Source organism: Salvia hispanica, chromosome 4, assembly GCF_029641045.1.
Source record: "Salvia hispanica isolate PSC_SH4W2 chromosome 4, Shi_PSC_v1, whole genome shotgun sequence".
NCBI classification, from domain to species: Eukaryota; Viridiplantae; Streptophyta; class Magnoliopsida; order Lamiales; family Lamiaceae; genus Salvia; species Salvia hispanica.
Genome location: NC_142695.1, coordinates 24,289,724 through 24,311,210, shown reverse-complemented (window position 1 = coordinate 24,311,210; position 21,487 = coordinate 24,289,724). Strand labels below are relative to the sequence as shown.

At 39.9% G+C, this 21,487-nt stretch overlaps 1 protein-coding gene and 1 pseudogene across 13 annotated transcripts; both read left to right on the top strand.

Annotated features, from left to right (window-relative positions):
- Nucleotides 1-9,504: 9,504 nt before the first annotated feature.
- On the top strand, nucleotides 9,505-15,159 carry LOC125200449 (initiation factor 4A-like protein). 10 transcript variants are annotated; one of them, XM_089055970.1, is made up of 8 exons: nucleotides 9,505-9,644; nucleotides 9,752-9,800; nucleotides 9,888-10,028; nucleotides 10,117-10,344; nucleotides 11,762-11,801; nucleotides 12,027-12,124; nucleotides 12,294-12,388; nucleotides 14,988-15,159. In XM_089055970.1, exons 1-7 carry the CDS (start codon nucleotides 9,589-9,591, stop codon nucleotides 12,318-12,320), a joined length of 639 nt encoding a protein of 212 aa, XP_088912096.1. In that variant the 5' UTR covers nucleotides 9,505-9,588; the 3' UTR covers nucleotides 12,321-12,388; nucleotides 14,988-15,159. The 10 variants fall into 10 exon arrangements, with proteins under 10 accessions (XP_088912096.1, XP_088912095.1, XP_088912102.1 ...); XM_089055969.1 differs by having other exon boundaries at nucleotides 14,983-15,159; XM_089055976.1 differs by lacking the exon at nucleotides 14,988-15,159 and adding an exon at nucleotides 11,279-11,412 and having other exon boundaries at nucleotides 11,762-11,862; nucleotides 12,308-12,469.
- A 297-nt stretch (nucleotides 15,160-15,456) lies between these two features.
- LOC125193607 (protein DETOXIFICATION 51 pseudogene) lies at nucleotides 15,457-20,963 on the top strand (annotated as a pseudogene). 3 transcript variants are annotated; one of them, XR_016128627.1, is made up of 4 exons: nucleotides 15,457-15,973; nucleotides 16,056-16,138; nucleotides 16,582-16,690; nucleotides 16,781-20,963. The product of XR_016128627.1 is annotated as a protein DETOXIFICATION 51 pseudogene, transcript variant X3 (transcript). The 3 variants fall into 3 exon arrangements; XR_016128626.1 differs by having other exon boundaries at nucleotides 16,061-16,138; nucleotides 16,582-20,963; XR_016128625.1 differs by having other exon boundaries at nucleotides 16,061-20,963.
- The last annotated feature ends 524 nt before the right edge of the window (nucleotides 20,964-21,487 follow it).

The window sequence follows — 21,487 nt, the reverse complement described above, 5'->3', positions numbered from 1 at the left end:
CAAGTTTAAGCTTTTTAATTGATGGATCTTGTGTTTGAAGTTGAGAATCTAAGTTTATCCATGGATTTTGTGTTCATATAATTTCTGTTAATTCTTGTTGAGGAAGAAAACATCACAATCCTCTTTTGCTTTGGACCACTTTTGCTTTTTAGTTACTGTAACGCCCCACTTTTTGAGCCCTAAATTTCGAACCATAAAATTTGTGCATTAAATGCTTTTAATGCCGTGAACTATGTGGATTAAATGATGAGTGAATTAATTGCATGATTCTTTGTGACCTAATTGCGATTTGGAGTTGAGATTTAGTTGAATAGTCAAACCTGTTAAATATATGACGTGGCTATTGAATAGTCTATATTGTTGAAAATGTGACGTGGCCGTGGAATGGTCAATGTCGTTGAAAAAAAATGTGACGTGGAGGTGGAATAGTCAAAAGGGCTGAAATTGTGATGTGATCGTGTGAATATATTGAAAGGGTTGGCAGCGGAAGCGCTCATATAAATCAATTACATAATAATTCTGATCTATTTAGCAGATTATTTAGACAAATTCTATTCGCGTAATTATCACATGTATCATGCTTATAACTCAAATAAATCATGCTTTAAATTAATCAAAACCTAAAACATGCTTTTCTACGGTTTAGCTATTTTACCTTGATGATTCTCCAAAGAATTGAAGATAGCTAGCGCCTTCTCCACGTGAAGATCTTTAGTACAAAACCACGGATCTTCTGTCTGGTTCCCGGACTGTAAACTGATATTAGGGTGGGCTGATCTCACCAGTATACTAGGACTTAAATAAAGAAGATGGAAAACCTATCCATCGAAGGAGAGAAATCGTCCCTCACAGTATATGAGAGGGGGTCGAAAAAATTTTCTAGAAAATATGTGTATTTTCTGTCTCATCTATTCTCCTATATATATTAAGTCACATATTGGGCCCAGACAAGGATCTATGGAAGGTTTTGAATTATGGGCTCCACCAATTAGCTTTTTACTAATTAAATTAAACCCAATTTAATATAAGCTTATAATTAGAATATTACGAGCAGCCACTACAGAAGTAATATTGCACTCCCCATCCAAATCCGAAATTATAAGTACTCCGGGTTTCCATTGCTTGATATTTATTTCCCGCGCTTAAGATAGAAACATCCATTAATTAATTATTGTCTGCTATGGACTTAATTAATTAATATCTTATTTATTCCAAGAGTGGACTCAGCAAGAAAAACTTATTTATTATTCATAGAGTAATCAAACTCCAAATAGCTAGGTTACGAATAATAAAACCTTATTTCAAGCTTCTCTTGAGGATGTTATCAAACGAGACTCACCTCGCGCACGATTCAACATAATAGCAATCCTAGCACCGCTAGATATTAATCACCACTACCCAATATACCAAGCTTATTGGTTTACGAAAAACCCGCACCATTTGGTAAGTCAAAGTAGTGCATAATCAATACCGTATGCTCAATGCTAACGTACATTGATTAAGAAACAATAATTTACCTGGCCTCGTCTTTCAGTAGATAGCATAAAGATTGTCTCGCTGTTAGATCCATCCAGTGCTATACCACACCAACGTCATCTTATTTCAGTAAGGCTTAGAAATAATCGGACTGACATTGCAACCTTTCACGATAGGTAGTCTAAGTCTATCTAGGTTGTGAAATTCTTCTTTTTCATTGTTCAGAACTGACCGTGTTACCTTAAAGTGAACGACGCCCACAACTGGTCTACTAAAACAAAGAATTAGACTTTGTTAAGTTACTTATACCTTGAAACATGTAATAAACATCCATTAAATGTAAAACATAACAACATTATGACAAAATTAATCTGTTTATTCCTTTGGAAAATAAAATAAGAGTTTTAACAGTATTCAATCACTCGAAAGGTGATTTCTAGTATACAAACTCTAACATACATGATGTGGGTGAGATCATATTGGGGTGAATTATTCCCTAAGGGATGAGTGAGATTAAATAGGATCTTCATAAATATCACACACATTTTATTTGGAATTTTCGACCACCATGCTTTATTGGAGAGGAATCCTATTTTTCTTGGATTTAATTAACTACTTGGGATATTTATCCAAATTAAATCCAAAGTCCAATTATTCTTTATTTCTCCATGAGAAATTCGACCCCTACCTTATTCCTAGGGAGATTTCGAAAATCCCCTTATTTAAGGGAAGAAGAAATTGTTTATTATATTATTTGATCCCTTATTTATTTCTTCCATGAATAAATATAAATATCCTAGCAAATCTTACCATATCCTATTTAAATTAGGATTTGAATTTAATTCCTTGTGGGAGAATATATAAAAATCGCCTACTCCCTATTTATTGGGAGGATTTATTATTTTTATTCTGCTCCGTGGTATTTTATTCTACTCCGTGAAATACCAAATTAAATATCATATAATTCGAATACTCCTTATTTTCTCTACACAATTCACGCCAACTTCCACCACCAAATCATCCCAAATCTTTTATTTATTTAATTATGGGATTTAATTCTCATACTCTATAAATACATGGGAGAAAACCTAGCCCTAGCCACTAAACTACACGCCTACTCCCTCTCTCCCTCACGCCACTTTTCTCTCCCACTCTCTCTCATTTTTCTTCTATTATTCTCCAAGAATTCTCCATCTTTTGAGAAGAATTCAAGTTGAAGCCTCAAGAATTATTGAAGAATCAAGATTTTACTTTGTTTCTACCGATCGTTTTTATCAAGAAGAGGTATTTTGATCTACTTTTCTCATCTGACCGATTAATCGGTGTTCTTGAACCCTCATGCATATAGATCGAGTGAAAAGGGGAAACAATTGATGAATAGGAAGTGATGTGCGTGTGTGTGTGTGCATCGGTATGCGTGCGTGTGTGTTTGTGTGTGTGCGTGTGATATGTGTTGATAGATCTGAAGTTGTGGTGTGAATAAAATTGATATGATGAGCATGTCTTGATTTTTGAATGATGATATAAAACGAATCGATGGGAAAAGGGGAAACGATGGAAACATGCATGATTTTGAATAGATGATTTAGACTTACTTGTGATACACATAATTTAAAGGTGATAACTCGCGCTCTCGGCGCGATAGCAAGGGGAAGAGCGTACTTGAGATCTAAGGAGTCGAGGTGGGCTTTATTTACTAAACTCTTTTATTACCGAAATAATGATTATGGTGTTATAAGGGTGGTTTAAAACGTTATGTCATGCCTATGATTGTTTTGATGTTGTTGTGTGCCTGATGCCTAGTTTGTGAGTTTGCTCCATTAGGCTATAGGGCTATATAAACGAATTCGGGTCTCAGTAGGGCCGCAAACCCTATTAGGCTAGTGTACAGAGTTGGGATCGGGAGCCGTCCTTTCTAGTCAGCCGGTCTCATGGGTGAATAGTGTGGCCACACTTTCGTCGCACTATGGAATTGATGTGAATTGTTGAGAAAATGGAGGAAATTGTTTGACTGGCCAGTCTATGAAATTATTTTGTGATACTCGATGATATTCTTTTATAACTGCAAACCCGAGTTCACTATGGTAAGGATGGCATATCTATTAATATGTTTTGGTATGAGTCCACTGAGTATGTTTAAAGTACTCAGCCCTGCATGTGTTTTCCCTATGTGCAGGTTGAGCGGCGACGAGCGGTTGGCGGTGTTGAGCAAATTAATTGAATAATAATATGATCATTTTGAAACGTCAAGTGGAGCTGTGTCTTCATACATGACTTCACTTTTCTCTTGGATGCTTCCGCTAAAAATGAACTTCTTATCGTTTGGTTGAGTTTGAACTTATTCCATTTTCTTTAGAATATTGAGGCATGATACATTTTGAATTATATTAAACCCTGGTCGTTTTGAGCATAAATTGTGATATCTATTCTTCATTGGACTTCATTGTTAAGTTGTTGCCTTATTGTTTTAATTGTTCATTAATTACTTTGGTCAAACCCATTTTAATGAAACCCTAGCCTACGTCCTTGTTACATTTAAGTCCGCCTAGGTCGCGATCGTCGCATTTATTATACCCTAGAAGGGCGGTCGTGACAGTTACTTTTTACTTTTGTCCTTTACTTTAAGTTTGTACCCTCCAGACCTGTCAGAGTTGCCACCCAGCCACCATATATACCCTGTTTTTCTATATTTCCTCATTTAGTTACCGTCTACTTTCCACATGTCTCTGAGATACCTTGTCCCCTATTTTCACGTACACAACCACATGTCAGTCATTTTCACGCCCACTAGTCAGTAGAGTACCATCTTTAATTTCTGTCTAGGTAGAATCTCAACCCAAAAGCGTGGTAGCTAACCAAAACCTTCCAGATTATCACCGCAATTATCCGAACGTGTCCTTCTCTGTGGGATTCGACCCTTACCTCCACTATACTAGCCAGTAGAAGTGGGTTGAGGAATTTATTTGATACCAGGTTCCGGTCGTCGTGCCAACGACTCAGCTAGGTTGGGATTTTCATCCTGATCAGTTAGACGCACCCTTAATTTAACACAACACCGAGACTCCCGAGAACTATCAAAATGGCGTCGTTGTCGGGGATGGATGGTGTTCATATCTGTTATTGTGTGTGATATTTTGGTGTATATATTGTTCATATTTTTTCCTTTTCATTTTTATTTAAGTTTATGAGAAGTAACTCGACTCCTGGCCAGTGGAGACCAAGGATACTTCCTCGAGGAACGATACTCGTAACCACTCGTTCTAGCCTGTCGACGACATTGTCTGACCTAGGCACGAGTAGCGACGAGGCGAAAGAAGACATAGAATACCAACTCCCAGAGTTTCCACCCCAACCAGTAAGAGCACCAGTGAGAATGGCTGATCAAGTTGAGGACGATCCAGAGCTCGCAACGTTGAATGCGCATGCCGACGGAGATCCCCCGCAGGCCATAGTGGTCACCCCAGGCCAAACAGCCTGTGATGTTAAGCCCCATGTTATTGCAATTTTGACAACATACTGTGGGAAGAGTTATGAAGGACCCTACGAGTTCCTTAATGAGTTCTGCAAGATCTGTAAGGCGCAGAGGAGACCAGCAGGAGCGAGCGAGGATGACTACAGATTGAAAGCCCTACCGTTTGTCCTAAAGGTAGAGGCCAACACCTGGTTCATGTGCTTACCAGCCAACTCCATCAACACATGGGCCGATTTCAAGTCAGCTTTCCTTGCTGAGTTTTTCCCTTCTTCAAAGACAAGCGCACTGAAGATGAAGATATCATGTATAAGGAAAGAGTACGATGAGACCCTGAGCGAGTACTAGGAGAAATACATAAGTCTTCTGGAGTCATGCCGGAACCATCGCATGAAGGAAATAGAGGTGCACCACACCTTTTATGAAGGAATGAACAAGGAGACAAAGGATCTGGCGAATTCGTCATTCGGAGGAGACTTCACACAGCTAAGGGTCAGCGAGGCAAAGAAAGTCTTGCGCAAACTGTTGAATGCAAAGAAGACGTACGACCACGCAAGGGACGAGTACAGCAGTGAAAGAGTGGCAAGTGCTTCGGCTACTGACCAGGAAGAGAGGATGGATCTAAAAATGGAAGAAATGAAGAAGGAGTTGCTGAGCGCAATCAAGCAGAATACACCACCACCTTCTCCAACTGGTGGCAATCAAGCTCCAGAGCTGCCCTACGATCAGCCAACCGACCAGCCTAATGTGGAGAAAGCCAACGCCGCAGGATTCTACAACTCAAATGGGAATTGGATTCCGGGGAAGCAGCGAGACGCGCCATGGAGGGACCACCCGAATTTTTGATGGGGAGATGGGAATCAGAATCAGAACCAAGGCCAAGGTCAGAATCAAACCAACCCCCACCAAAACCAAAATTTTAACCGTGGCCCAACGAATCCTGACCACCTGTCCAACTGGGCAGGAAAGAACCAGCAACCTCAGAACCAAAACTCTCAAAACCAAAACCAGAATCCTGTTTATGTGCCACCCCATCAGCGAAATTACTAAAACTACCAGAACCAGTATAACCAAGGTCCTCAAAACCAGAACCAAAATCAGTCCCATAACCAAAACCAAAATCAGTTTCAAGGCCAGAACTAGAACCAAAACAACCAAGACCAGTACAACCATTCTGCCCAGTATAACCAATACCCAATGAACCAAAACCAACAAAATTTCCAGAACTACCAGTAGAACCAACCCCCCAGTACAACCAACACCAAGGGCCCAATCAGTCTCATTACCCCAACAGGTCAAGGAGGTCTATGGAAGATATGATGGGAGAAATGCTCGCTGCACAGCAGAGTATCAAGAATGATTTGCAGTCCAATAATGAAGTAGTGCAGGGGATGCAAAGTGCCCAGAAGGAGCATAGAGCAAACATGGATATGATGAACAGACAGTTAGCCAAGCTCGCAAACTCGATGGGTGAAATGAAAGGGAACTCAGGGAAACTCCCATCTACAGTCCATGTACCTGAAAAGGAAAACGTGAGTAAAATCACATTGAGGTCTGGAACTGCTTATGATGGACCTCAACTCAAGAAGCCAATTGGGGCGTCCAATAGTACGAAGGTATTGAGCGATACCATCTCAGTGGAAGATCTCAAGAGGCCTCTACCTCAGATAGAGGAACCGTTTTTCCTAAACAAAGACGAAAGAAGCACCGCCTGGGAACGAGTGTCCAGAAGAAAAAGTACCCATGCCGGAGCCTCGAACCCAGGAGGCACCCAAGGAGAATCCGAAAAGGCTTGCTAAAGAAGCTAAGGGGGAGAAACCGTTTCCTTATCGATTTGTTACAAAGAGGAAAAAGGAAAACCCTGTGGATTTCCTATCAATCTTTGGGAAGCTGGATGTTACCATACCATTCCTCCAAGCCGTGAGACTACCCCCACTGGGGAAGTTCATCAAGGAATTCATAGCAGGGAAGGCCCAGGAGGATGGAAAAATCATGGTGGAAGGGATAGCGTCAGCTATTGTGCAGGAGAAATTACCACCCATAACAATTAGAGATGTCAAAATCGAGCATGCAATGTGTGATCTGAGAGCATCTATCAATGTTATGCCTTTGTCCATTTATAATCGGTTGAAGGGGGTAAAGTTGTCAAACACTAGGGTGTTAATCCAACTGGCTGGCTGATAGGTCATGTATAAATCCTGAGGGTGTGTTAGAAAACGTGTTGGTAAGGGTGCATGATTTTACTTACCCTGCTGATTTTTACGTGATCAAAATGAGTGAATCGAAAGCTAGGGAGTCTAGCGGGATACCGCTAGGGAGACCATCTTTTTTAATTTTATTTAATTTTAAAGTCTTTTTTATCTATAAATACCATCTTTCATAAAATCGATTTTCCGACCCTTCATTTCACTCCTTCAATATTTAATTTCTACATCTTTTGAAAATTTTCGTACACTGAATAACAATCTCGATACTCCGCCAATGAATTTCATGACCCGGCACGGCAGCTAAAAATGATCTTTCCACTTATTTTCTTTCACTGTATATTATTTTCTTCATATTTTGCAATTTTTTTTTTTTTTTTACAATTTGTAGATACAACGAATTTTTTTTTTGATAATTATAAGAGCATCCGCAATGGTCGGCTAGCGACCGGCTAGCCGATTCTTCGCGCTTGCCGATCGGCTAGCCGAACCATTGACGCGATTTTCGTTTCATTTTCATTTGCACCACTTGTTTTAACGAGTTTTCTCTCTCTCTAACTTTCTGTTCAAGAGCATCATCGAGTGATGGATCACAACAACGAGTCCAGTCCGGCGACGAGCGGCTCTCAGACTCCCACAGTACCCGTGGGATCTTGATGGGGGCAGATGGGCCCGGGATTTAACATCCCTTGGAATCAGATGATGGGGATGATGGCTGGTGCGCCGGGGGGGGCGATGGGGGGGAACCAGGGGGGTATGCCGGGGGTATACCGTGGGGGATGCCGGGCGGCGGGCAGGGGAGCGGCGGGCAGGGGAGCGGCGGGCAGTCAGCGCCCGGGTGGGGGGGTATGCCCCAGATGCAGCAGCAGATGATGTTGCAGCAGATGATGGGGATGATGTGGCAGGGGGGGATGCTGCACGGCATGTATCCCGGGATGCCGGGGGGGGGGGGGTGCAGGGGTCACCGGGAGGGGACGCGGTATATCGGCCCTCGCTTGATTTTTTGACGGCTTCGTCTCACACGTCGACTCCGGTGGAGACGCAGTTCTCTGGCGATGACCTTCTGTCATTGCATGATATGAGGATCGATCTCGGGGACGATGATACTCCCGTTCGAGCGACGCCGGGCGCGCCGAGGAAGAAGACGAGGGGGAAGGGGAAGGGCAAGGCGGTCGGCGAGTCATCGCAGCCCACTGCCACCGGCCGGAGGAAGTGGACGGAGGATGAGTACGCCGCGGTGGCCAAGGGGTGATTGGAGGTGTGCGACGATCCACTGGTTGCGAACAACCAGCGGGTCGTCAACATGTGGGCGAAGATCAGGGCTGCCTATAAAAACCACTGCCCGCACGGGAAGGACTTCAGCAACGAGGAGGTCCGGAAGGGGTGGGAGCGCATCAGGGCCGCAGTGGGCCGTTTTGCGAATTTGTACGCCAACGCCCTCCGTCAGCTCAAAAGTGGGCAGACTGAGGACGACGCCCGGAGGATAGCCGCGAGTCAGTTCCCCTTGGAGGGGAAGCATAAGGAGTTCACCTTCTGGGAGTGCTTCTTGTTGCTGAAGGGCTCGGAGAAGTTCCGGGCGGGGTGCGACGCTGGGTGGCCGAAGAAGCAGCGACTTAACTATAGCGGCGACTACAGCGGCAGCAGCGGCGGATCCCACGACCTCCCCCCGGATGCTGAGGAGTTTCCATCCCCTCCTTCATTTACTGGTCGCCCCCGCCCGGTTGGACAGAAGCGGGCGCAGCGGGCTGCGAGGGGCGGATCCCCCCTATCGCCCCGCGAGGTCCAGTCCTCCGCCCTCCTAGCCGCCCCACTCGAGTACACTCTCCATTCGCGTAACCAAACGCGGGCTCAAATGTTACTGGTCTTCCGAGAGTGGAAGAACGCCACTGACCCCACGGAGAAGAGGATTCTTTTCGAGATGCTCGAGAGCATGCGTGCTGATTTAGAGATCGCGACGAGGAGGCTGGGGGGTTCCGACGTGGGCTCAGATACCACGGGTGGCGGCAGCGGCGGCGGCGGCGGCGGCGGCCACGAGGAGGGCGACGGCGACGGCGATGAGGAGTAGAGAGTGGCGGGGCTCGGGTGTTGAAGCCCTTTTTTTAAAAAAAAAAATCATGTACTTTTTTTTTAAAATCTTTGTACTTTTTTTTTAATGGAATGGATTATTTTTCTCGTATATGTGTCGTAAATTTAATTCCGTATATCGCAATTTTAATTCCGTAAATGTAGTATATTTTGAATTGTTTTTATTGCGGCTGGCCTATGGCTGGCCTAAATCTGACGTGGCAGGTGGTTTTTTTAGTGTTGCTGACGTGGCAGATGAGAGAATGGCTGGCCTATGGCTGGCCTATTAACCATTGCGGATGCTCTAATACTAATAGTAGTAGTTTCATAAGCACAGTCACAGACGAAGAAGCTATCTGTGTAGAGTTGGAAGAGATGGATGCCTCTGAATCTCCACTCTCCACCTCTCCATCCCCGCCCCCCTCTTTCAGGTACCTTCTCTCTCCCTTTCTCCACACAAAATTTTGTGGTTTTTTCACACTTGTTTGATGCAGCAGAATAGAAATTGGAAATTAATTTGAAATGTATACTGTTTCAGCCCGCAGCGCCATTTCTACCTCGCTGTGGATAGACTCCAATTCAAGATGGTAGAAGGAGCAATTACTTCGTCTTTCTTCATTTGATTTTGTTAGGTTTTTGCCACAGTTTGAGTATTGTTAAATTCTCTGGATCAGGAAACCCTTTTAGGTCTCCTAGGCATGGCTGGGAGGCGTCCTTCTCTTCCGATGATTGTATGCTGCAGCACACGAGACGAGCTCGATACCATATGCTCCAATCTCTCTAGCCTATCGACTTATGTTTCTGTATCCCCGCTAGTAGGATTACTATCTTTTTATTTCTCTCTTTTGGTGATATGATTAAGATTAGGTTTCATTGATGCACAATTTTTCTTTTATTTTGTAGTACAGCGATCTTTCGGAAGCCGAAAGAGCGGAGGTTTTGGATAGGTTTAGGCAGGCCACTATGAGATGGAATAGCTTAGGAAGAGGGGAGGAAGCTGTTGGAGAAGGTGATGAGGAGCGAAAATCGTATGTTGTCATTGTTACCGATGCCTGCCTTCCGCTTCTTGGATCTGTTGAGGCGCCTCTTTGTACTTGCATGTTGATCAACTATGAGCTGCCAATGAAGAAGGTGTGTTTCTTGCAGCCATGCTTATGCCTGTAACAATGGATGCTTCCAGTACATGGTAGCCACCTCTTTATCTGTGAATTATACGCCGATAAGCTTGAAGTATGCGTTTGTTTTTCTGACGAACAAATATGCATGTAGAGGGATCTTATATAGTTATATGCCTTGAGAAGAAAATAGGTGTCTTCTTGTATGCATTAATTTATGAAATACTGAGTATCTTATTAGTATGTCAACCATCTCTTGTTTATGATACACACAGTCAAAGTATATTGTAGGGGCCGATTGAAATATATATTAGAGAAAAACATGTGGATATTTGAACTAAATATATTGGCTTATTGCTACTTCGTCATCAATATATAATAAGCTAGATATCATTATTGAGGGAATTGCATATGGCATGTTTTAAACCACAGATGCTAGGAACGAGAGAATTCCGCAGTGGAAGGGTTTTTTGAAGTTTGGAAATTCTTATGTTGACTTCATGAGCATTACGAGAAAAGGGAGTGAGTTGTTTCTCTATCATCACTTGATAACACTAGCATACATGTTAGGAAAGTATAGAGAAGGGAAAACTTCTCACATAAATCAAACAAGCACCAAACTAATAATTCAACAAATATGAAATGGCTGGAAGAAAACCCTCCAGGAATGCTGCTCAGGGTACGAGTGATACACTGGGTTGGTGAAGATGTCTTCTTGCTAGGGTGAGCGAGACATTGGGAAAACAGTTGCTTTGACATTACCTGGTGGTGCTTGAGGATTAATAATAGTGGGAACACATGGATCATATTATAGTATAAGTTTTGTAATGGGTTGTTACTTTCTCTATTCTCAAAGTGTTGTCTATATAATAGTTTCTATTGTAATTTTACCAGATATGAGATGCAAATTCATGTCATAGAACCTAACCTCTTGATTTCCTGGTATTTAGCTTGTCATGCAGCTCTGGGATACTCTTATAGCTCTATCAATTAATATTGGCATGGTTTACCGTAGCCCCAATCCTGCATTTTCTGGAGATTACAATGATAAAAGTTTCACATGTGTTACTCAACATGAAAATAAGTGAGATTTGTTGATGATACTGTGAATGCAATTATCATTTATAGCTAATCAGGTCAGTTTGTGACCTGAGTTTGGATCTATCATATATCTAATCTTATAGTAGTATAGTAAAGTAGTAACCATATCAGGAAAACCCCACTTCTATTTGACCAGAAATTAGAATACTAATCTTCTTCGGTAATTAGGGATCAGATATAAAAACACAAAAATGTAAATAGCTACTTAATATATTTCTGCTCTCCTTCACAAGGATTAAATATGGCACATGATCTCAAACCATCTCTCTCTCTCTCTCTCTCTATGACTTTGTAAGTTGTAAACTTGAAAAAGCGATTATGCTCTCTTGCAGGAGACCTATATGAGGCGAATGACGGCTTGTTTGTCAGCAGGTTTGTTTTAAATAAAGGAGTCTGAATTTGGCTTGCAAGAATGCTGGGGCTGATGGGTGTTGTATGTTCCCTGTCCTTATTTTTCACTTCTGCGTCATGCAAAATTGCTGGGAATATCAGTTGCATGTTTCATATAGCATTTCCCTTTCTTTCCACTTCTTCATGGTTTTGCAATTTCCTTTTTATATTGAAATGATATTAACTTTTTTTTTCCTGAGCATATAGATGGAATAGTGATTAGCATGGTTGTTGGAGGAGAAGTAGTGATTCTGAAAAACCTTGAAGAGAGTAGTGGTCTTGTCATAGCTGAAATGCCTATAAATGTAAGTTTCATCTCATGTTTCTTGTAAATTCTGATGATATTTTACTGTATTGCTGTCAAAATATGACTCCTCATTCTTTACAATCACAAGACTGGCCCTGAAATTCAGTTTTCGAATGATTAAATTATCATGATTTATATACCATGTCTGCAAAATGATATGGTCAAAGTGTTATGCAAGCAGATCTTTGAGATGATTTGAACTGTCAACCTGCTTGAAGTCTCTGAAGAAATGTATGGTTTGACACACATGCCTTCTCAAAAGGTCATTTTTCTTGTACTTTAAAATGTTTTTTTGGCATGTAATGGCAGGGCTAGTTCAATAGGTGTTTGTTATTGATTATTTTGCATCATAGTTTTCCTGTTCTTTCATAACTTCAACAAATAGAAGCTGTTGCTGGAAAACTGAAAAGCTTGTTTTGAACATTTTTTTTCTGGAATAAGTGATAGAACTTAACCAACTGTTATGTCCAAACTTAGCTAACATAGGGCTAGAGGTGCAGCAGCTCAAATTTTGTCATGTACTCCCCCTGTTCGCCATTAAGTGTCCCATAATGCCATTTGGGATGTCCACCATTAAATGTCCTATTTCACTTTTACTATTTTTGATAAACACTAACTTATGTCACTCACATTTGATTATAAAACTAATTTATAAAAGTAGAAACCACATCCCAATTACTTTTTTCTACCCACTTCACTTTACATTTCTTAAAACTAGTGTCAAGTCGAAGTGCGACATTTATTCATGGATGGAGGTAATAATTTAATAAATTTTCAATTGATCCAAATGTACAACTGACAGGGTTCTCAACTCTCTGCCATATCTGCTCCCCCTGTTGTTAAACAACACAAGAGATAATGTTTTCCAAGGACAGTAAGGAAGAAAAATTATAAGTAAAGAGAGGCGAGGAACAAATACTAATATTGAAAATTTGGAATTGTTGGCTGGCTGGCTGCTAGACTTGTTAACATCTTGATTCCAAAAATGGCTGGACTAGCAAATATTTTGGTAATTATTTTAAATAACAGACATCCTTTGGATTTCAGGATACTTAGGACTAAATAGAGCTTGATTAGTAGAAATTTATTGCACTGAGGACACTCCTGAACAAGTCCTCGAGTTGTTATTATGATTTTGAAATCCTCAACTAGGGATCAATCAACAACTACAAACTTAATGATTTCAACTACATTAACAAACTCTTTTGCTTTCTCACAGTAAGATTCAGTACATAGCATCAACCCTCTGCTATTCACTTCTTTCCAAAACATAAATCTAAGGGGTGCTTGGTTAATAGTTAGAATAGGGGAAAGGGAAAGGGAAAGAGTAAGATAATATATCAACATGGAGTGATTTAGTTTTCCCCGGCTTAAGGGGGTGGTATGGCCCATTGCCTAAATGAGGTATCAAAACACTATTCATGCAATCATACCTTGTTACCCAGCGTCTCTTTTTTTAATACTTTCACCCAGTCCCTCACATCCAAACCAATCAACCAAGCAATCCAACTTTTTAGTACATGAATTTCAGACTGGTCTCAATTTAAATATATCTTAGTGTTGATAAAATAGACTTGAGTCTCATACAATATAGAAGCCATGACCTTGTCAAAATACTAAGAGGTTTTTCGACTCTTTCCTGCCTTAAATGCTGGAATGCAAGCCAAAAGGCCTGAGGGTTGCACTTTTCTGGCAAAAAGAGAACTGCAACTATCTATGTTGTCTAGCAGTAACTGCATTAGAAGGATTTTCAATAATGTCCTGGTAATTTCGTCCATTCTTTGTTGACTTTGAACTTTTGTTAAAATAGAAGACATTTCATGACCAACAAAGTTGGACTTTGCTAAAGCCTATATATTCTGGCTTGCATGTTAATTTCAGTTGTTGGCACTCTGTATTGTGAATATGAGCTTTCTTCTCTTGGTGCTGCTTGATGGTCAAATTGAAAACTTATGAAGTATTCAAGTACCTTTGTATCTGCAAATTGTTAACCATTCCCTGAAATTTCAATTTTCTAAAGCCTGATACAATTGTAATAGCTGCCAAAGAATGGCCCTTTCTTCATATGAGTTGTGCCTGTATCATATGGAGGGATGGTAGGGGACCAGGATTCTTTTAGGAGGGAAGTTGATTAGATGTTGCTTTTACAGCGAAGCATAGAATAGGCCCACTTTGGGTCCTTTTGTTTGAATGTTTGCATGTTCTTCAGCAGAAAATTTGGCCCAGCTTTAGGTCCCCACAGATGGTTAATATGTAGTTGTTATAAATTTCATATAAAGCTCATATACTCTATTTTTCCTGTTGCTTATAGCTTTATGAATCACTCATATTTTATCCATTTATGGTAGATAATAATTCCTCCATCCTCAGCATCATGATTGATGCTAAATGATTTATTGGGTGGCTTGTGTCTGAATCGGATCCACTAGAAAATTGCCTGGTTTTAAATGACTATTCATAAGTTTACTTGGTTGTGGAATATATAAAAGTGAGGTTGTAAAACTCCTTTTATTAAGAAACTATTACTGGAGCTGCCTCTTTCTTATATATTAAATGGAGATTTTGACTTGTTCCTCTTGTCGAACTGTGTTTACTTGCTTCCCTTGCTTAGCCTTTAATTACCTGCATATGTACTGGAAGTTTCTTGGAAATTATGACTGGGAACTTAAAAACTTGAAATGTGAATGATAACATGATTCACAGTCCCCGTACTGGAAAAATGCTAGAGCTATCTACTGAAATAATAACCTCAAAATTCAAATTCAGAAGTATGTATTCCTGATACCGCCGTAGAAGTAGTTTTTTTCTTCAGTACTTTTCTCTCAACTTTAATGAATTTTTAATTTCCCTCTGCAGCACAGATGAAAGTCTCTAAATAATTGAAGGTTTTGATGTCAGAAGAAATCCCAAGCACACCACCAAGATGCCTTCTCACAGTGGTTTTTTTAACCCTAATTTCTTCTGTGCAAATATGTACTTAAATTCAATTGAATGACTCCCAAGTTTGTCAGTTAGAAAAGGAACATCATCAAATTGCCTTGCTTTGTTGATCATCTTTTAGAATAAATATCATGTTGCTGACACTTCTTTCTGAGCTGCACAGAAAGATGCGGCAAGAATAAATGAGATGTCCAATCTTTGGAGATCATGTCCAAATTAGTAAAGTTGGTGTCTTGTTAATTTGATGGATAAGCTACACTAGTATCAATTGGGGTATAAAAATTGACAGCATGATCACGAAACTTTATGCCGATGCTGGACCTGTTTCGAGCAACAAGACCCCAGAAGTGGGGATGTGATAAAGCAAGATCATGTCTGTCTTAAGGGAAGAAGGAGGACATGATGGTCCCTGTTTACTTGTGATGAAAATGGTAATGATTTTTGTATTCTTCATTTCAAGCAATGATACATCCCTTTTTGTGGCCTACCCTCTTCTGCTCTCTCTGCTGTATTGAAAGGAATGCATTATAAAAGCAGTAGCTACTGATATTTCTTTGTTCTTCAGCCTTGGTTGAGTGTTACTTCTTTTGAGTTCTCAATCAATTTCTCAACTGATAGTGATAGTTTTTTACCTTGCCTTTCCTCACATGTATACCAATTAACTGTTGTTTCTTTCTCTACCGATAGTGATAGTTTTTTACCTTGCCCTTCCTCATAGTTGGAAAACTCTCATTCTTGTTCCATGTCGACTTAGTGATGAATTTCTTTAACGGTAGTGATAGTTTTCTGCCTTGCCCTTTCTCATTGTTGATAAACACTCATTCTTGTTCCACGTCCACTTGATGATGATCATGTCTCATCTATATGTTTTTGGATAACTCTTCCTCCTTTTGGACCCTTTTAAGGGGTGAGTGATTCATTTCTTCACTCATATTTTTACACCCGGATTTATACGGGATGATTAATGTCCTAATTCTATATGGTATCAGAGTAGACCCAAGTTGATATGGAACTATTTGTTTGCGCGTGTGGAAGTCCGTTGTGCATTATAGCCCATATGTGCAATGCAGGGGTATGTTGAAAAACACTCATTTTCGTTCTACGTCAACTTGATGAAGGTCACGTCTAATTTACACTCGTTCCGTTCCATGTTAATAAAGTCATTTTCCTATCTTGGGAAGTTTAAGTTAATTGAGTTATTTCTGTTTTTTAAAGTAATTCTCTCTTTTACTTTATTCTTTCTTACTTTATTCTCATTCTCGCTTCTTCTTTCTTACTTTATTCATTATTTATTTAACACACTATTCTTAAACTCTGTGTCGAAAAGAAATGTCTCTATTAACATGGAACGGAGAGAGTATCTTTTTTGATAACTTTTCCTCCTTTTAACCCTTTTTTGGGAGTGAGTTATCCATTTCTCCACTCTTATATTTACACCCAGATTTATACATTTACTTGACAATAATGGAGTTTGATAAGAAGTAGTGAATATATTGATTTGTAAATTTGTTATAGTGGTGCTGTTGCATGGGCAGCGCAGCTGACATAAATAGAAGGGTATTTCACATGTACTTCTGTCGTTGCAGTAGGGAGAATAACAACTCCTGCCCAACTTGCACGTGAGGTACTCACCTTCGATCCAGCACACTTTATTTTAAAATGATATTTCGTATGCTAGAATAACTATATAATCGATATTTTCGAGGTTTATTAGCTACGGACATTAATTGGGCCAGCTCAGTAAATTTAGGGCTCGGGCTACAGGTTAATTAGGTGAGAGCTAATCAGAATGTGATTTTATCGAATTTAAATATTCAACTCTAACCTTAAATATTCAGGTTTTGGGATAGCCCAAAGGGCTAGTTGGCCTGCCATCAATAAAATTAACATGTGGTCAATCTAATACTCCTTCCGTCTCAAAGTAGTTGAGTCGTATTTCTTTTTGGGTTGTCACAAGATAGTTGAGTCATTTCATTTTTTGGCAAAAAATCTATCTTTTCTCATACTATACTCTCTCTACATCTTTCTTACTCCCTCCGTCCCACTTTAGGAGTCCCGGTTGAGTTCGGCACGAGTTTTAAGAAATGCAAAGGAAAGTTGGTGAAAAAAGATAATGGAAAATTGGTCCTATTCTTTTATATTAGTTTTATAATAAAATGTGAGTGAAAAAAGGTTAGTGAAATGTGGGCCTAATACCATTTATGGAATATTCCAACCGGGACTCCTAAAGTGGGACACCCAAAAATGGTAAACCGGGACTCCTAAAGTGGGACGGAGGGAGTATTTTATCTTCTTTCTTGTTTTACTTTCTCCACTTTAACCTTTACCATATCAGTTTCTTAAATCATGTGCCTAAAAGAAATGTCTCAACTACACGGGGACGAAGGGAGTACATAATTATGAAAATTAGTCATATTTATAGAATGTAAAATAATTAATTAAGATAATGTAAAATAATTATTTAAGATATATGTATAAACTTAAACATATTTAAATACTCCCTCCGTTCCATAGTAATAAAGGCGTTTTTCCATTTTCTTCCGTTCCATAGTAATAGAGTCATTTCCCTTTTTAGTAAAAGTCTACACATTTTTCCACACCTACTTTACTCTTTCTTACTTTTTTCTATCTTCATCTCTCAACCTTTTTCATTTTCCACTTTATTCTCTCTTTACTTAACTCACCTAACACAATTTTTCTTAATCTCTGTACCGAAAAGTTTTGCCTCCATTACTATGGAACGGAGGGAGTACTAATTTAAAATTTTTATAAATAAATGAAAATTAAACATATTTTGAAATATTTTAAAGCATATTTTAAAAACTAGAATATTTATTATAGTTAACTAGAATTTTCTTAATTCATCATCTATTTATTATAATAAAGTTATTTTTGTTTTAGCAAAATGTAATAATTATATTTTTTTTCTCGTACTTTCTTCTATCTTTTACTTTATTATCTCTAATATTAACTTATTTCTTTTTTACTTTATTATCTCTAATATTAACTTATTTCTTAATTGAAGTAGTGAAAAGAAATGTCTTTATTAAAAAGATGAAAGAAGTATTTAAATGTGGACTTTACAGTTTGCAGTTAATTATTAATTGATTTAATATTTTAATAAAATGATAATCAAAAGTATTAGATATGGACTTTTCAGTTTGCAGTTAATTATAAAGTGATTTAATCTTTTAATAAAAGGATAATCAAATGTTCAATCAAATAACGTCTAATCTTTTGTTTCTTAATCTTTATGTTGCATATTGCTTCTCTTTACGATTAAATAATGATCTAGTTTATGGGTGTATCAACTTAACGAACATAATAAAGATATTACGTGCCCTATGACGAATTTAACATAGTTAATTTATTTTGGAAAATAATTTTAGATAATAATTATTACTCTCTCCATTTTCTAAAATTAAAATTCTTTCCTTTTTTTCATTTTCTATAAATAGAACTTTCAATTTTTGTAAATGGACCCTACAATACACTAACACTAATTACACTATTTTTCTCCTCATGCTTCTTACTTTACCTATTTTTTCTTTTTCTATTTCTTAATTTATCAATTTTGCTTTAAAATTCGTGCAGTTTCAAAAGTTCATATTTTAAGAAATGGAGGGAGAGTTTATATTTTTAGTCATCTAAGTATAGAAATGTAATTAAATGCAAACTCTAAATATTGTACAAACTCCAAAGTATGATCCTGACTGTTAGAAAATGTCAACATATAACAACTTAATAGCAAAAAAAACATTAAATCCTAAATCACTACCCTCGTCCAAGTATATATATCAATCTACCATGTTCAACACTAACAAAAATAATTATATTTGATCTACTCTTAGAAATGAAGTACTAGTATTAGCTTTTAGATTTAGATATATTTTGAGCCATATGATAATATATTTTTTTAAATTAAACAATTAGATAATTTTAATTATGTCATTTTTTATGAATAAACCTATATTTTGTTCTCTTGCGATTTTCAACTAAACCTCAAAGGATAGAGAAGTGGCCACAAAAACAAAATTAAAAATAAACAGAAATGGAAGATATGAGATGAAAAGAAGGTGTGAGAAGTGAGTCCTTGAATGCCATATACTTAATTAAAGGTATGTAAGTTTATTATGTAGAAGATCATGATGAGGATAGTGTTGGTAAGTGGGGTGAATGCTCTTAGCCTTGTCTAGCAGTAAGTAGTTACAAATATCTGCCTTGTCTTCTTCCATATATATATCTCTCATCTGTTCCCACACCACAAACACCCACCTTTTTTGAACACACTCAACACGTTACTTGTTGCTGTGAGTTTTGGTAAATGCTTCCATGCCTTCATCACCTCTTCTTCGCACCCAACGCGGTGCAAAGGTCATTTCCGACTTCCATGGCTGCTCACGCCTCTCTTTCAAAGAGGTGATTGTTGAGATGAAAATGCTGTACACAATAGCCTTCCCCATGATCATCACCGGCCTCCTAACCTACGGCAAGTCCTTCATCTCCATGCTCTTCCTCGGCAATCTCGGCAAGGACGCCCTTGCCGGCGGCTCCCTCGCCATCGCCATTGCCAACATCTCCGGCTACTCCATCCTCTACGGCCTCTCCCTCGGCATGGAGCCCATCTCCTCCCAAGCCTTCGGAGCCAAGCAATGGCCCCTCCTCTCCCAAACCCTCTATCGCACTCTCCTCCTCCTCTCACTCTCATGCATCCCTATCTCAATCCTATGGCTCAACATCCACCCTTTCCTCCTCTTCTTCAAGCTTGACTCTTCCATCTCCGCCGCCGCCGTCCCCTACCTCGCCTTCTCCCTCCCCTCCCTCCTCTTCCAATCCCTCATCAACCCCCTCAAGATCTACCTCAGAGCTCAAAACATCATTTCCCCAATCATGTCTAGCGCCATCGTCGCCCTCGCCTTCCATGTCCCCACTGCCTACCTCCTTGTTGCCCACCTTCGTCTTGGTGTCCCTGGCGTGGCCCTCGCTTCTGCAGCAGCCGACCTGGCCCAGTTGACAACTCTACTATCTCATGTAGAAAACCTTTCTTCCCTTGGCGGTGGCGGCGCAACCGCCACTGCCAAGGAGTGGCAGGCGCTGCTAAAGCTGGCGCTGCCTAGCTGCGCCGCCGTCTGCCTGGAGTGGTGGTGGTACGAGATCATGATTCTCCTGGCGGGCGTCCTCCCGGATGCCGCCGAGGCCGTCGCCTGCATGGGAATCCTCACACAGGCGACCTCCCTCGCCTACGTCTTCCCGTCCGCCCTAGGCCTTGCAGCATCAGTCCGCGTCGGGAACGAGCTGGGCGCCGGGCAGCCGGGGCGGGCGAGGGGGGCCTCGCTGGTGGCGGTCGCGTGTGCGGCCGCCACCAGCCTGGCGACCTCGTCGTCCATGCTGGCTGTAGCCGGCGCATGGGGCCGGGCGTTCACGGACGACAAGGCCGTGGCCGCCCTGACGGCGGCGCTGATGCCGGTGGTGGGGCTCTGTGAACTGGGAAACTACCCGCAGACCACCGGGTGTGGGGTGCTGAGGGGAAGCGCGAGGGTGTCCCTCAGCGCCCATATAAATGTGGGGTCGTTTTATGGGGTTGGATTGCCACTGGCAATATGGATGGGCTTTGTGTTGGAAATGGGCCTGTTGGGGTTATGGTTGGGCCTACTGGGGACCCAAATCGTGTGTGCGCTGCTCATGGCTTGGATATTGGGCACCACGGATTGGGTAGTGGAGTCCCATAGGGCGAGGCAGTTGATAGGGATGGAATTTGAAGATCAAGGCTTGGCATCAATCAAGACATTATCTTGATTTCCTTCTCCACTGTGCTTTTCTTCTTTCTCCCTTTGTAAATAAATAAATTAATTAATCTATTAATATATAAAAGGCCAATTTTAGGGAGTTTTGAACAATTATTTTATGCAAGGGACAGAAATCTAATTAAAAAAAATTATTAAATTACTTTACACTTTCAACCCATTTAATATCGGTGACAGTCATGTTTAACATACTACAACGAATAGTTTAGAATTTGGTTAATGGCCTATTAAAATAAGTTTACAAAGTTTTGTCAAATTCTGATTTTTCTGCATCTTTTAAAATTTTAATGAAAAATTATAAAAATTTAAAAATCTCAATTGTCCCATGATAGCTTTTCTAGGGGATAATTCGATGCTAAATTGTTGTACATATGTAAAAATTTTAGTATCGTCAATAAATAGTTACATAAATGATTAAAAGATATCGTTTGAGCATCAGAAAGTAAAATAGTTACATAAATTTAGTTAAATAAGAGAATTGAATTTTTATGAAATTTCTTAATTTATCATTCAGATTTTAAAAGTACGATACATACTAAAATTTGATTACACTTTGTTATTTTATTGCCTAACTCTAGAGAATTCCGTATTCGAAAGTTATATGGGGTATATGTTTC